Source organism: Chinchilla lanigera, unplaced genomic scaffold (assembly GCF_000276665.1).
Source record: "Chinchilla lanigera isolate Chin_1 unplaced genomic scaffold, ChiLan1.0 scaffold00011, whole genome shotgun sequence".
NCBI lineage: Eukaryota > Metazoa > Chordata > Mammalia > Rodentia > Chinchillidae > Chinchilla > Chinchilla lanigera.
This window is the reverse complement of record NW_004955412.1, coordinates 31,104,466-31,117,002: the sequence shown is the minus strand read 5'-3', so window position 1 is coordinate 31,117,002 and position 12,537 is coordinate 31,104,466. Positions and strand designations below refer to the sequence as shown.

The window sequence follows — 12,537 nt, the reverse complement described above, 5'->3', positions numbered from 1 at the left end:
CTAGACCTAATGACTGAGTCGTCTGCCACTAAACAACGCAGTGTTACAACCATTATGACCATTGCAAACAAGGTTGATTGACTTGGAAAAGCCAGGTACATACAATCCTGTTTCTAAAGACACACATAAGTACACAGCACAAAAAGTCTGAAGAATACACATCAAAAATGTAACAGTGGTTGTTGGATGTGGTGGTACATGCCAGCACTCCATGAGGCTGAGGCAGGAGGGTCAACAGTTCAAACTCAGCCAGAACAATATTGTGACTTAGTGAGATCCTGTTTCAAAAATTTTTAAAAAGGCTGGTATGAGGGTCCTGGGTTCAGTCTGCAGGAACATACACACACATACGTGCGCACACACACACACACACACGCACACACCGGTGGTTATTCCTAGGTGGTAAGGTAATGGGTGACTTTCCCTCCGTGTCTTGGTTGCTACTTCTTTCCTTTGAAGGTTGCATACTTCTTTGTTGTGTGACAGTAAATTAGAGATGCAGAAGACAGCCAGTCAGAGGTCCTGGCTGCTAAGTTGTGAAAAAAGATGGTCTGGTCTTGGTCTGGGACTGAATCAAACCCCTGCCCAGCTCCGTGGAGCACCAGAAGGCTCCGTCCAGCGGGAAGTCCCAGCTGGGCTGCTCTTCCTGGTGCCAGCCTGCGGCAGGTGCACCGACTCGGCTTTTTACTTTCTGTAACTCTGATGCTCTGACTCTGGCCTCGGTGACCCTGGAGAGGCTGCCTCCCTGGCCTGCAACTCCTAGAAATGGTGCAGGACTCACCAGCAGGCGCACCTGTCCTACACCTGCTGCTCCAACCAGAGCCTGCGCCTGTCCTCTGCCTCATGGAGCCTGACCACCCTGGGCGGGTACCAGACACTAGAGACCGCCCAGGTGCCAAGCCCACCACGATGCTCCAGACCTGCCGAGCCCCGCCAGCTCTGTCTGCGCTGTCTTCCTCTCCCATGTAAACCACAATGAAGCTTCTCTCCCACAGCCCCTCGTGCTCTCCGCATCCCCCCTCGGGCCCTGCGTGTTGTGCCCTGCAGCACCTCTTCACTTGGGAGCACTTTTAATGAGCACCTATAATGGCTGGCGTTATAGGTATGTGCCACTACGCCTCGCGACAGACAGCTGTCTGTTCAGTGGCAATCGCCTCCAGATGTGTGGGCCTTACTCTACCTGATTAATAACAAAGCCCACATTTATGCAGGAGCCAGAGGTTACAGAAGTGCATTCAGATCAGCTGGACTTGGCATCCCTGGGCCAGAGAAGCCGAGGCATCACCTGTGAGACACACCAGACCCACACCTGTCCCCGCCACCCAGCACTTTCACCACAGCTGTGGCCCAAAGCCGTGAACTGCACCTCAGCCTACGGCACACTTGGTCCTGGGCCCGACCCTGGAGGGGCAGCTGCCCCACCCACAACTGCTCCAAGCCACTCACCGAACCATGGTATGGGGCTCCACAGGGCTCAGGCTATTGTACACCGTGACCAGGTCGCTATCCTGCTCATCACAGGGGGCGAGGTCAAAGCTGCGGAAGGTGAGGCTCAGCACCGAGTTCGCATCGCCCCGCAGGGTCCAGTGGCAGCGGGCGCGAGCCGGGTAGGGGCTGTCAGGGAAGCCGGGGGTGGTGAAGCGCGTCACTTCCTTGCCCCGGGCGTGCAGGGCGAAACTGCAGCTGTCTGCACAAGAGACAAGAGTGGCATGTGTGGGGCTGGGGCTGGCAGAGCTGGGGGAGCCAGGTACACCCCAGACCTGGCCACCCCCAGACACCCCAGGCTTTGCCAGACCCAGGGGAGGTGAGCAGGCAGCTTCTCAGAGGAGACTGGAAGAAGGGATGTGCTGCCATCACCACCATCAGACTCTTGGGGACCCCCTGGCTGAATGGACACCTGGCCATGTCCCTCCTTTCTTCCACCTGGGAGTGGGGGGGCAGGATACTTACTGTCCTGGGTCCTCTGCAATATTCTGGGGTCAGTGGCTGAAGAATGAGAAGGAGAATATTCCCTGTTACGATCAGTGGCCATATTCCCACTTCCTTAGCAGCCTCAGGAGGTGACTGGCCAGCCCAGCATCTTCTCCAGGCACCGGCCAGGAGCGCTGGCGCCCTAGGTCCCTCCCTGCAGGCTGGTCTTCGTGTGCCCGCCCCTGCCCGCCCAACTCACGGAACGCCACCACTGAGGTCACCACAAAGGAGCTGAGTGCCCGGCCTCGGGGCGGCAGCGTGATCACTCGCTTCTCCGCCATGGCCCGCTCCACCTCCACCTCCAGGTTTGTGGGGATGCTGAATTCTGACCAGTAGTAGGCAATGACGCTGCCCTCGCTGGGGAGACAGGGGCAAGCCTGAGGCAAGGTGTGTGGGTCTGAGGACCCCCATTCTCCCAGGCCACCTGTGCCCCAGGGTCCCTGCGATCCCCCAAAGAACAGCTCTTACCCCTAACCACACACATTCTGGGGGGCAGTTCAAGATGAGCAATCCAGGGACAAGAGCCTGGAGGGAGTCTGACCACTAATGTGGGTACCCAATACCACCCTTCCTGGGACTGTTTTCTGATTAGGGAGATGAGATTGCTACCTGCCACCCAGCATTCCCAAGGATTTGACTGAACCAAAAGGAAAGGTACTTGGGAGACCAGCCATGGTGGCATGTGCCTGTAGTCTCAGTGATTTAGGAGGCTGAGGCAGGAGGATCACTTGTGTCCAGGAATTCAAGGTCAGGCTGGATGAGTGGCAGTACCCAACCCCCTTCCACAAAAAGCTGGGTGTGACCCCCACACTTGGGAGACTAAAGCATGAGGATTGCCACGAGTTTGAGGCCAGCCTGGGCAATACAATGAGATATCTCAAAAAAAGAGAAAAGAACTAGGCATGTAGCACAATGGCAGAGCACTTGTCTAGCATGTGCGAGGCCATGGGTTCAATCCTCAGCACCACTAAAAAAGGTACTTTGAGAACAAAGTTTATTTTTTTAAAGAGTATGTTTGCACGAAGCCCTCCTAGGTATCCCAACTTCCTCAAACCCAGATTTGGAAAAATAATCACTTTACTTGCTGAATGCAACACACGGGGAAGGCGCCACGCAAAGCATTCCACAGGCACTAGTGCAGCTCGTCCTAACCATGCTGCCTCGCGACAGAAGAACCAAGTGTGCCAAGTCACCTGCACGAAGGACGGAGCAGGACGTGCCCTGCAGCCTCACTGCCCCAGGGTCCCCAGGCATTGGGCCCATACACATCACACAGATCTCATTCCCAACAGGCCAGGCACCACTCCTCCTGTCCCCGGCACCCACCTAAAGGCAGTCACGGCCGACTTCCTGTGGTAGGGGCCCAGGACCGGGACCTCGAGGTATAACAACTTCAGCTGCACATTGGGGACAAGAATCGTGACAGGGCAAGCGTGGCAATGGCCCCTTCCCAAGCCCAGACTGCACCTCCCTTCCCTGGACCACGGCCCCTCCTTCCTCACCCCCCAGGCTTGATGGGACTGGCGTGACAGGGCCCCAGGAGTGAACTCACCGCCTCCTTCACCTTCTTGGCCAGGTTTATAAACTCCTCGGAGCTCGAGTTCTCATAGGCTTCCAGGAAGTTCTCATTTGTGATCCTCAGGTAGCCATTGAAGACCTTCTGCACCTGCACGTTGCGGTCTGTGCGACAGGAAAGTGGTTGGGGGTCAGCTCTGGAGACGGGCCCTCCTGCCATGCCACCCTGTCCACCGCAGGGGCCCGGGTCACCCGCTGTACTCACACTGGAAGTGCCACACCAGCAGGCCCGCCGCGAGCGAGAGCAAGAGGAAGCTGAGCAGCAGGGCTGCCAGCACCACGCAGCGCCGGGGGCCTCGCTTCTCCACCTGCTTGGCATTGTTCACAGGCAGGAACTCCACGCCCTCCTCGAAGCCTTTCATGCTCTGCACAGAGAGGTGCCAGGACTCAGGAACTTGCCCCAGGGCCTTCGCTCCACTGGGAGAATGTGGCATTTTGCTTGGGGGAGGCCAGGCTGGGCAAAGGTGGAGGGCTGCATCCCTGAGCCCATGTTCCACAGCACCTGCCCAGAGACATGAACCCCCACAGAAAGTCGGGGAGGCCTTCTGGCCAGCCTCCCAATGTCCAGGCAGGCACCAATCACTTAAGAGCCATTTAAATTGAAAAGACCTGTAAGTCCAGCACTTGGGAGGCTGAGGCAGGAGGACTGCCTCAAGTTCAAGGGCAGCCTGGGCTACATTTTGAGTTCAAGGACAGCTTGAGCTACATAGGGAAACCCTGTCTCCAAAAAAAAACAAACAAGCAAGCAAATAAATCGAAACAGAATGAAAACCTACAAACCCAGTCCCTCAGGGTCTTGTCTGACGCTGGTGGAAACCCAGAAGTAGTGAGACCGGCCCAAGTGTCGCTGTGAGGACAGCTAAGGCCAGCCCCACCGGCCCCAGATGCTGCCATGTTAGATTCCATCCCTGTGGCCACATGGGCCAGGGGCTGGGGTAGCATGGCCGCTGCACACCGTGGCCCACTGTGTTGCCCGGGCAGTTCCGCAGGGCCACTGTGGGACAAACCACTCTGCTTTTCCCCAAGCTGGCCCTGTCCAGATGGCCAGGTCTCCAATGAAACCCTAACCTAAGCCCAGACCCAAGTGTGACAGCAAACAAACAAAACATCTGGTTCTTCCCGGGGCCCGGGGCACAACATGAAGAGCAGGTGCGGCGTCCCTGGCCAGGGCAGAGGGGCCAATTTCCTTCCCATGGCTCCCCCACCCCACCCTCCACCTGAGGGATGCTGCGCTCTTCCTCCCGCTGCTGTGCTCTCTGTTTAACCAAGCAGCAGCCCCACCCCAGACTGCAGGGGTGCTGCCTCTCACCTTCCAGAAGCGACCCTGACGGTCACTTCACAAGCACCTGTGTACTCGGACGCCATCTCCTGACCTACACCACCCTCACCTTGTCGGCTGCGCCCGTTAGGACAGGGTCTCCCCGCTCCTGCACCCTGTGGTGCTTCTCTACTCGCACCTTCCTGACTGGCTAGTTCCGTCTGTGCCTTCACCGATATCACGCGTGGAAGCTGCCACAGGTGGCCCCTTGAAGTGCATTCACCTGCTTGCTCTGCCTTGGTTTCTGCATTTCTCAGTCATATGCCAGCCAAGCACGGGGTGCACACCTGTAACCTGGCACCCTAGGAGGCCTAACGCAGGAGAGGAAAAAGCATCTGAAACTTGGCATGGGGAACGCAGCTCAGGGTTAGAGCCCAGCATGCCCAAGGCTCTCGATTCAATTCCCCGTACTGAGAAAAAGAAAATGAAAATCAGTACCAACGCCCTATGTCTTGATTTACCTATTTAAAACACCAACAATATCTTGGTAGCATAGGTTTTAAAGTCTTTCCTTCCCTTTCTCTTCCCCATCCTCCCATCAATTGTAGGATTAAAGTTTAAAAGATTAAATCTATACTGTGTTTTTCATTACTAGGTTGTAAAAATATTATGCACTTACTATGGTTCTTTTCCTGTACGATGTATTTTTCTGGCTGCAAATTTTCATTTATTTGGATTCCTTTTTAACACATACCCAAGTCTTGATACACAATCTAAGGGTTCTGTAATTCTCTCATCACTCTTCTATCAAAGAGAAGTCTACCAAGTAACTTACTTCATTTTCTCCCCGGGACCTTCCTCTCTGAGCCTGTCCTTCACGGTGGTCCCTGGGATTTCCACACCATCTCAGGGGTCCCCTCACCTCCACCTTTTGTTGAAGCCCCTGTTTCCTAGAATTCCATATCTTCATCTCTCATGGTTCATTTCATTTTGGTAAAAACATATTTTAGTAGCTTCCTAAGAAAGAAATTTTTCTGACACTTTGCAAGCTTCTGAAAATATCTTCATTCTACATGTGCATTTTCGATAGTTTGGCTGGGTAGAGAACTATAGGCTTAAAATAATTTTCACTTAAAGTTTGGAAGCCTCCATGGCTTGCTTCTAATTTTGCTTTTAGAGATATTATAAATCCATTAGTTCTTACTTAATAGCTTTGCTACCTTTCTCTGAAAGGCTTGAGGATGAGCTTTGAATTAGATCTTCAAATGCCATTTGCTGAAATCTCCATGTGTCCTTCGAATTTGGAGATTTATCTTGCAATGTGGAAAACTTATCTCATTTCTTAAATAATGTCCTCCCTTTCATTTTCTTGGTCTACTTTTCTCTAATTCTTCTTACACTGACTCTTCATCCTTCTCTTGTAGTAGCCATCTCATTATCTTTAATCTTTTTACTAATGGTTTTCTTTTTTTTTTTTGGTATCAAATAATGGTGCGATCAATCTTGCATTCTTCCATCTGGTAATCTGAGCAATTTCGGTGAAGATAACAATAGGTAATATAACAACCACTGTGAATTCCTATCATTGTTTTGAAACCTTGTATCATTTTTATTATTTTTGCTTTCTTTTGTTTTTGTCTATGTTGTTGTTATTGTTTTTGTATTCTCTTTAAAATAAAAAAATTAATATCAAAGAATTTTTTTGTTCTCTTTTTTTTTCCCCCCCCCGTACTGGGAATCAAACTCACAACCTTGCTCTTGCCAGGCAGGTGCTGTGCTGCTGAGCTAAATCCCCAGCCCATGTTCTCTTAATTTTGTTCTCTTAATTTTCCTCTTTTATGGCATCTTGCATTTGTTTGACAAATGCAAAATGTTTTCATCTTTATATTTCTGTTAGGTACTTTTCTCTTCCTTAGTTGTTCATTCATATTTAGGAATGGGGTCCTAAAGGCAGTTAGGGAGCTCGGTGTGCGTGGGCAGGGTGCAAGAAAGTGACAGGCCAGATTTTTTAACTGGATACTCCCAACAGTTAGGCTCTGTAGCTCTTTCTAGAGGATGTTTCAGTTGCTCCAGAGAGAGTACAATTTCTAATCTCCTGGGTGGGGAGCCATTAGCATTCAGAACATGAAGGAAAATAAACTTATTCACCTACTTTCCACTCCTTCCTGCCTGACCGGAGTCCTGGAGTCCCGATGTTCTCTGATCAGCTTCTCCGGAGCCACCACAGGGCTCTCCAGGGGTGGCTGTCTGTGGTTTGGGGATTTCTAACAGTGCATCTCCTTCCCTTATCCTCAGTAACACTCACACTCCTGGGCTGGTGGTACAGTTTAGCAGGGGAGCGCTCACAGAACTTTCCAAAGCCAGGGTGGATCCCCAGGACCACAAAGATAAATCATAAATAAAACCTAAGTCCAATTCCTGAGTCTAGCAAAGAAAAAGACATTACCAAAGGAACAGCAAAAGGACACTTCCAATGTCTAAAGAAACATGAAAGCCTTCACGTTCAAAGGTTCACTGAAGACAAAAGAAAAACAAAACAAAAACAATAACAAAAGGCAGGGCGTGGTGGCGCATGCCTGTAATCCCAGCACTCAGGAGGCTGAGGCAGGAGGATCCCTTGCAAGTTCAAGACCAGCCTGGGCTACAAAGTGAGCTCAAGGCCAGCCTGAACTACATAGCGAGACCCTGTCTCAAAAAGACAAAAAAAAAGGTTCACTGAATAATGAAAAAGAAAATTGAAAAAGCATAAATAACTGAATATATCACAGTGAGGGCTGGGGAGGTAGCTCAGCAGCACAGTGCCTGCCTGGCAAGCTCGAGATCCTGCATTCAATTCCCAGCACCAAAATAAATAAATAAATATATCACAGTGAGATTTCAGAACACCAGGAATGGGCCAAGGATGTAGCTCAATGGCACAGCACCTGTTTGACAGGCTCAAGGTCCTGAGTTTGATTTCCAGTACCAAAAAAAACAACAAAAACAAAAACAAAAAAAACCATCAGGGACAAAGAGTGAGTCCTCCACAATTCTCACTATTCTCCATAATTTTTTTTTTCATTTTAGACAGGGTCTTTCTATATAGTTCAGGCTGGCCTTGAACTCACTATGTAGCCCAGACTGGCCTTGAACTCAAATTGAACCTCCTGCCTCAGCCTCCCAATTGCTGAGGTTACAGGTACATGCCACTACACCTAGCTGCCTCCTATAACTTTACATTCTCTCACTTAGTTCTTTTCTCAGAATGTTTGTAAACTTGCTCTTGCAAACTTTTTGAGTTGTAAAAATGGGTTTGCTGAGATATAAATGACATATAATAAACTGTACATATTTAAAGTGCATAATATTTGGTATATATATATATGTACACCCATGAAACCATCATTGCAGTCAACATAAACAACATATCCATCATCCTTGAAAGCTTTCTCTGGCTGAGGCTGGTGGTGCATGCCTGTAATCCCAGCACAGAGGAGGCTAAGGCAGGAGGATTGCCAGTGTGGGCTATATAGTGGGTTCAAGGCCAGCCTGGACTACACAGCGAGACCCTGTCTCAAAAACAAAACAAAACAAAACAAAACAAAACAAAAAACCACTTCCTCTAGCCCTTCCCTCCAACTCCCCATGCTGCCATTTAACTACTTCTTGTCACCAAAGAATAGTTTCCTTTTTTGTAGAACTTTATACAAGTGGAATTACGCAGTAGGTAGTGCTTTGGTGCAGGCTGGATGGGGGGGCTTCTTTTTCTCTGCATAATTATTTTGGGTTTTGTGCAAGTTATTACACTACATGCATGGAGAGTGCATCCCTATCTACTGCTGGCTATATAATAGGATATCTACTGCTGGGCGCACTGTTGTCTATTGTATGAATACACAAATGTGATTATCTGGTCACCTGTTATGGACTGTGGGTCACTTAGGGTTTGTCTTTGTATTGGAATATGCATTCATTTCTCTTGGGTAAATACCTAGCAGTGGAATTGCTAATTCCTATGGTAGGTCTATGTTTACCCTTCTAAAGAACTACTGAACTGTTTTAAAAAGTGGTTGCCTCATTTTACATTCCCATCCACCCTGCATGAGGATTTGGGTTGTTCCACATCTTATCAAGTACTTGATATGGTCAGTCCTTTGTATTTTAGCCATTCTAGTAGATACACAAGCGCTTCTCATTGTGGCTTTAAGAAGCATGTCTTTCATGACTAATGATGTCGATCTGTTTTCATGTACTCGACTGCCATCTGTTTAACTTTCTTTAACAAAGAGTCTTTCAAATCTTTGGCCTATTTTCCACTGGCTTGGTTATTTTTCTAGTAGTGAGTTTTGTTTGTTTGTTTGTTTGTTTGTTTGTACCGGGAATCGAACTCGGGACCTTGCACTTGCCAGACAGGCACTTATGCCACTGAGCTATATATCCCCGGCTCTAGTAGTGTTTTAAGGACAAGTTCATTGCATACTTTGCATGGATTTTCTCCCAGACTATGGCCTGTATTTCATTTCCTTACCAATATCTTTGAAAAGTAGAAGTTTTTTTATTTTGATAAAGTCCAATTTGTCCAATTTTTTTTAATGGATTGTGGTTTGGATGTTTTACCTAAGAAATTCTTACTTAAACTAAAGATTTCCTCTATGTTTTCTTCCAGCAGTTTTACAGTTTTAGGTTTTACATTCAGGCCTACAAACCATTTTGAGTTATTTTCTTTCTTTCTTTTTTTTAATGGTGCAAAGCATGGACAGATGTTCTTTTTTTCCTTTTTCTTTTTTACATATGGACATTCAATTGCTCCACCACCATTTGTTGAAGAGTATCCTTTTCCCACTGAACTACCTTTGTGCTTTTGTTTAATACCCATTGTTCATATGTTTGTTAGTCTATTTCCACACTCCATTCTGTCCCATCAATGTATTTATCTATCTTTATGTTAATACCATATCATGTTCATTATTGCAGCTAGATAAGTTTTAAAGTTATTGAAATAGGGAATTTGATAAAACTGCAGAATACAAGGTCAATATACAAAAGCAGTTGTACATCTATATTTTGGAAATGAATGATTAGAAAGTAAAACTTGAACATACCAGTTACAAAGTACAGTTACAACACCCCTAAAATGAAACCCTTAGGGACAAATCTGACAAAATTTGTTTATGACCTGTACACTGAAAAATATAAAACACTACTGAGAGAAAGTTTAAAAGCCTCAAATAAAAGAACTATGTACTACTATGTTCATGGGTTAGAACACTCAACATTGTTAAAATATTCACTCTCAAATTTATCTGATTCAACACAATCTTGATCAAATCTTCAGCAGGCTTTTTGTAGAAACGAACCAGCTGACTCTGTAAGCAAGGAATCACATGATATGGTTTCTGGGCTAATTATAAAGGCAATGATTTTTCTAAATTTCAAGTCATATATTTGACTGTCCAGTAACATTTTGTTCCTCAATTGTTAATTATTTTGAGTGGCCTTTTCCTGTTTTCTCAATACACTGCCTTCTTACTATTTTTTAGGATAAAACAAACCTTGTTTTCTTTTTGTTGTGTTTGTTTTTGAGGCAGAGTCTGGCTGGTCTCAAATTTGTGGGCTCAAGTGACCCTCCCACTTCAGCCTCCTGTTTACTAGAACTACAAGCATTGACACCACTTCTGCTTTGTGGTGGGGGGGGGTGTTTTCTTGTTTTGTTTTCTTGGTTTTTTGTTTCTTCGTTTTTTTGAGACTGGATCCTGCTATTTAGTTCAGGCTGGAAGTGAACTCACTATGTAGCCTAGGCTGGCCTTGAACTTGCAGTGATCCTCCTGCCTCAGCCTCCCAAGTGCTGGTATTACAGGCGTGCATCAGTGATTGTTCTTTTTGTATTTAGGTTGTCTTTGGACTTTGTCTTTGTCTTTCAGTCTGTAAGCTTCAGTCTGTAAGTTTCCTTCAGATGTCGTATGGTTCACCATTGTCTAATTATATTTAAGAATGAGAAAACATTCTGAGGGCTGAGGCACAGGATTGCAAGTTCAAGCCCAGCCTGGGCAATTTAGTGATTTAGTGAAACTCTGTCTCAAAAGAAAAAATAAAGCAAGGCTTGGGAATATACTGCCATGTAGAGGCCCTGGCTTCAATCCTTGGTATCACCAAAAACAGAAAAGTAACAGAATACTAAGTTATTATATTTAGATGTATTTTCAATTTACAGAGTAATTTCCGAACTATTTTCTTTCATCTCACAGTAATACAGCACATTAAGACAATCACTGTCACCCTCAATTTACCAAGAAGACAAGAAAAATGATGCTTCAGTGAAGTCATCCTGGGTGGTAGACTCAGGACCTCACCTCCCAGAACACAGGAGCAAGTGTGAGTTCCGAGGCTTTGCTCAGCCCAGAAACAACTGTTTAATCAGTAACTAGCCCGCTTCCTTTTATGACCCCAGCTCCATTTCCAGGCCTAATACAGATCACCTTGCGTAACCTCATCATTTTATTGATAAGAAAACTGAGGCTGAGCCATAGGGAGTGAGCCTACTGAGGTAATAAAGATAGTGAAGTCAGTAAAACAACAAAGCTGGGACAAGGGCCAGGATCTTAACTGCCAGCGGGGTTTCACCCACTTGTGCTGGGCCCCAGACGCCACTGTGGAGGGCACATGGGGAGGGAGCAGGAAGAGGTCTCAGGGATGCGAGCCCGTCTATCTCAGTTTAATTGCACACCTAATCGCTCCACACAGCCACGAACCAAAAGAAGAGAAAGTACACCTGTGCTTGCTTTTCTCTCTGTTTCTCCTTTAAAGTAAACAAATCCGCAGGTGCACATATAAACAATGCTAGGAAGCCAGGTACCTGCCTACCACAAACACAAACACAAACAAAGGTCACATAATTATGCTGGCCTCTTCCTAACTGCCATCCCTCCTTGGGTCCTGGCCAAGGTCCCCCAGAAAACACAGCAGGGTTCTAGACCACTGAGAAAAAGGAGCAGGACTTGCAGGAGGATGGATAGGAACGAGGGGTTCAGAGTGTGCACTGAGGAAAGACCCTGGAGAGATTCCAGGGTCACCCCATGCCCAGCCCACATGGGGGTGGGGATCAGAAACCTGACAAGGGAGAATGCAGAACTGTCATCACTTCTGTTGATCTGAGCACACTAGCGCAAGTGGTACCTATGATTTTCAAGGCCAGTGCTCATCTAAAACAAAACAAAAACATTTACAGAAAGTTGAAATTTTATTTGCTGATATAAAAGTCTTGTGGACATCCTACTCTAAGTAAGACACGAACCAGGGCTGAAAGGTAAATGCTGAACGAAGCTCTGTTCAGATCAACTAAAGGACACTCTCCCTAAGCAGAACCCTGTCTTGGCTCCCCGCACACTCTGACAGAACTGCAACCAAGGTGCGGACTTCCCCCAACCTCCTTGGCCTTCGTGGGCCTGGGACTGGCAAATCCAATGCAAGAATTTGCCACTGCCTCATGACAGAGAAGCAACCATAAGTGAGTCTACATTTATAAACACCAAAATAGCACCATCTATCCCGAATCCACACGAGATTCTAAGCAAAGCAGATGGGGAGCAAAATAAATGTTCAAGCCTGGCCCTTTTTTAGATTGCTCCTCTTTTCACAAAGGTGGGTGTGGTCTTTGGGGAGGCCGGGGACAGACCAGGAAACCTGAAGAGGTCACTCAGACTCTCTGGGATCCTGACAAGTGGCAACCTGCTTCTGACACTGGAGATCAAGATCAA

The 12,537-nt window shown here is 47.4% G+C and overlaps 1 protein-coding gene across 2 annotated transcripts in view; it reads right to left on the bottom strand.

The window, feature by feature from the left end:
* Positions 1 to 12,537, bottom strand: part of St14 (suppression of tumorigenicity 14 (colon carcinoma)) — a 37,738-nt gene that overhangs the window by 12,048 nt on the left and 13,153 nt on the right. Inside the window, exons 1-7 of one of the 2 annotated variants that reach the window (XM_013511160.1) lie at positions 5,088 to 5,129; positions 3,752 to 3,911; positions 3,524 to 3,651; positions 3,298 to 3,368; positions 2,171 to 2,328; positions 1,951 to 1,986; positions 1,447 to 1,687 (exon numbers count right to left, since the gene is read on the bottom strand). In XM_013511160.1, the coding sequence (XP_013366614.1) occupies positions 1,447 to 1,687; positions 1,951 to 1,986; positions 2,171 to 2,328; positions 3,298 to 3,368; positions 3,524 to 3,651; positions 3,752 to 3,911; positions 5,088 to 5,114 (821 nt within the window). In that variant the 5' untranslated portion in view covers positions 5,115 to 5,129. Of the gene's footprint in view, positions 1 to 1,446; positions 1,688 to 1,950; positions 1,987 to 2,170; positions 2,329 to 3,297; positions 3,369 to 3,523; positions 3,652 to 3,751; positions 3,912 to 5,087; positions 5,130 to 12,537 lie in introns of those variants that run through there. The other variant, XM_005378564.2, reaches the window with a different exon arrangement.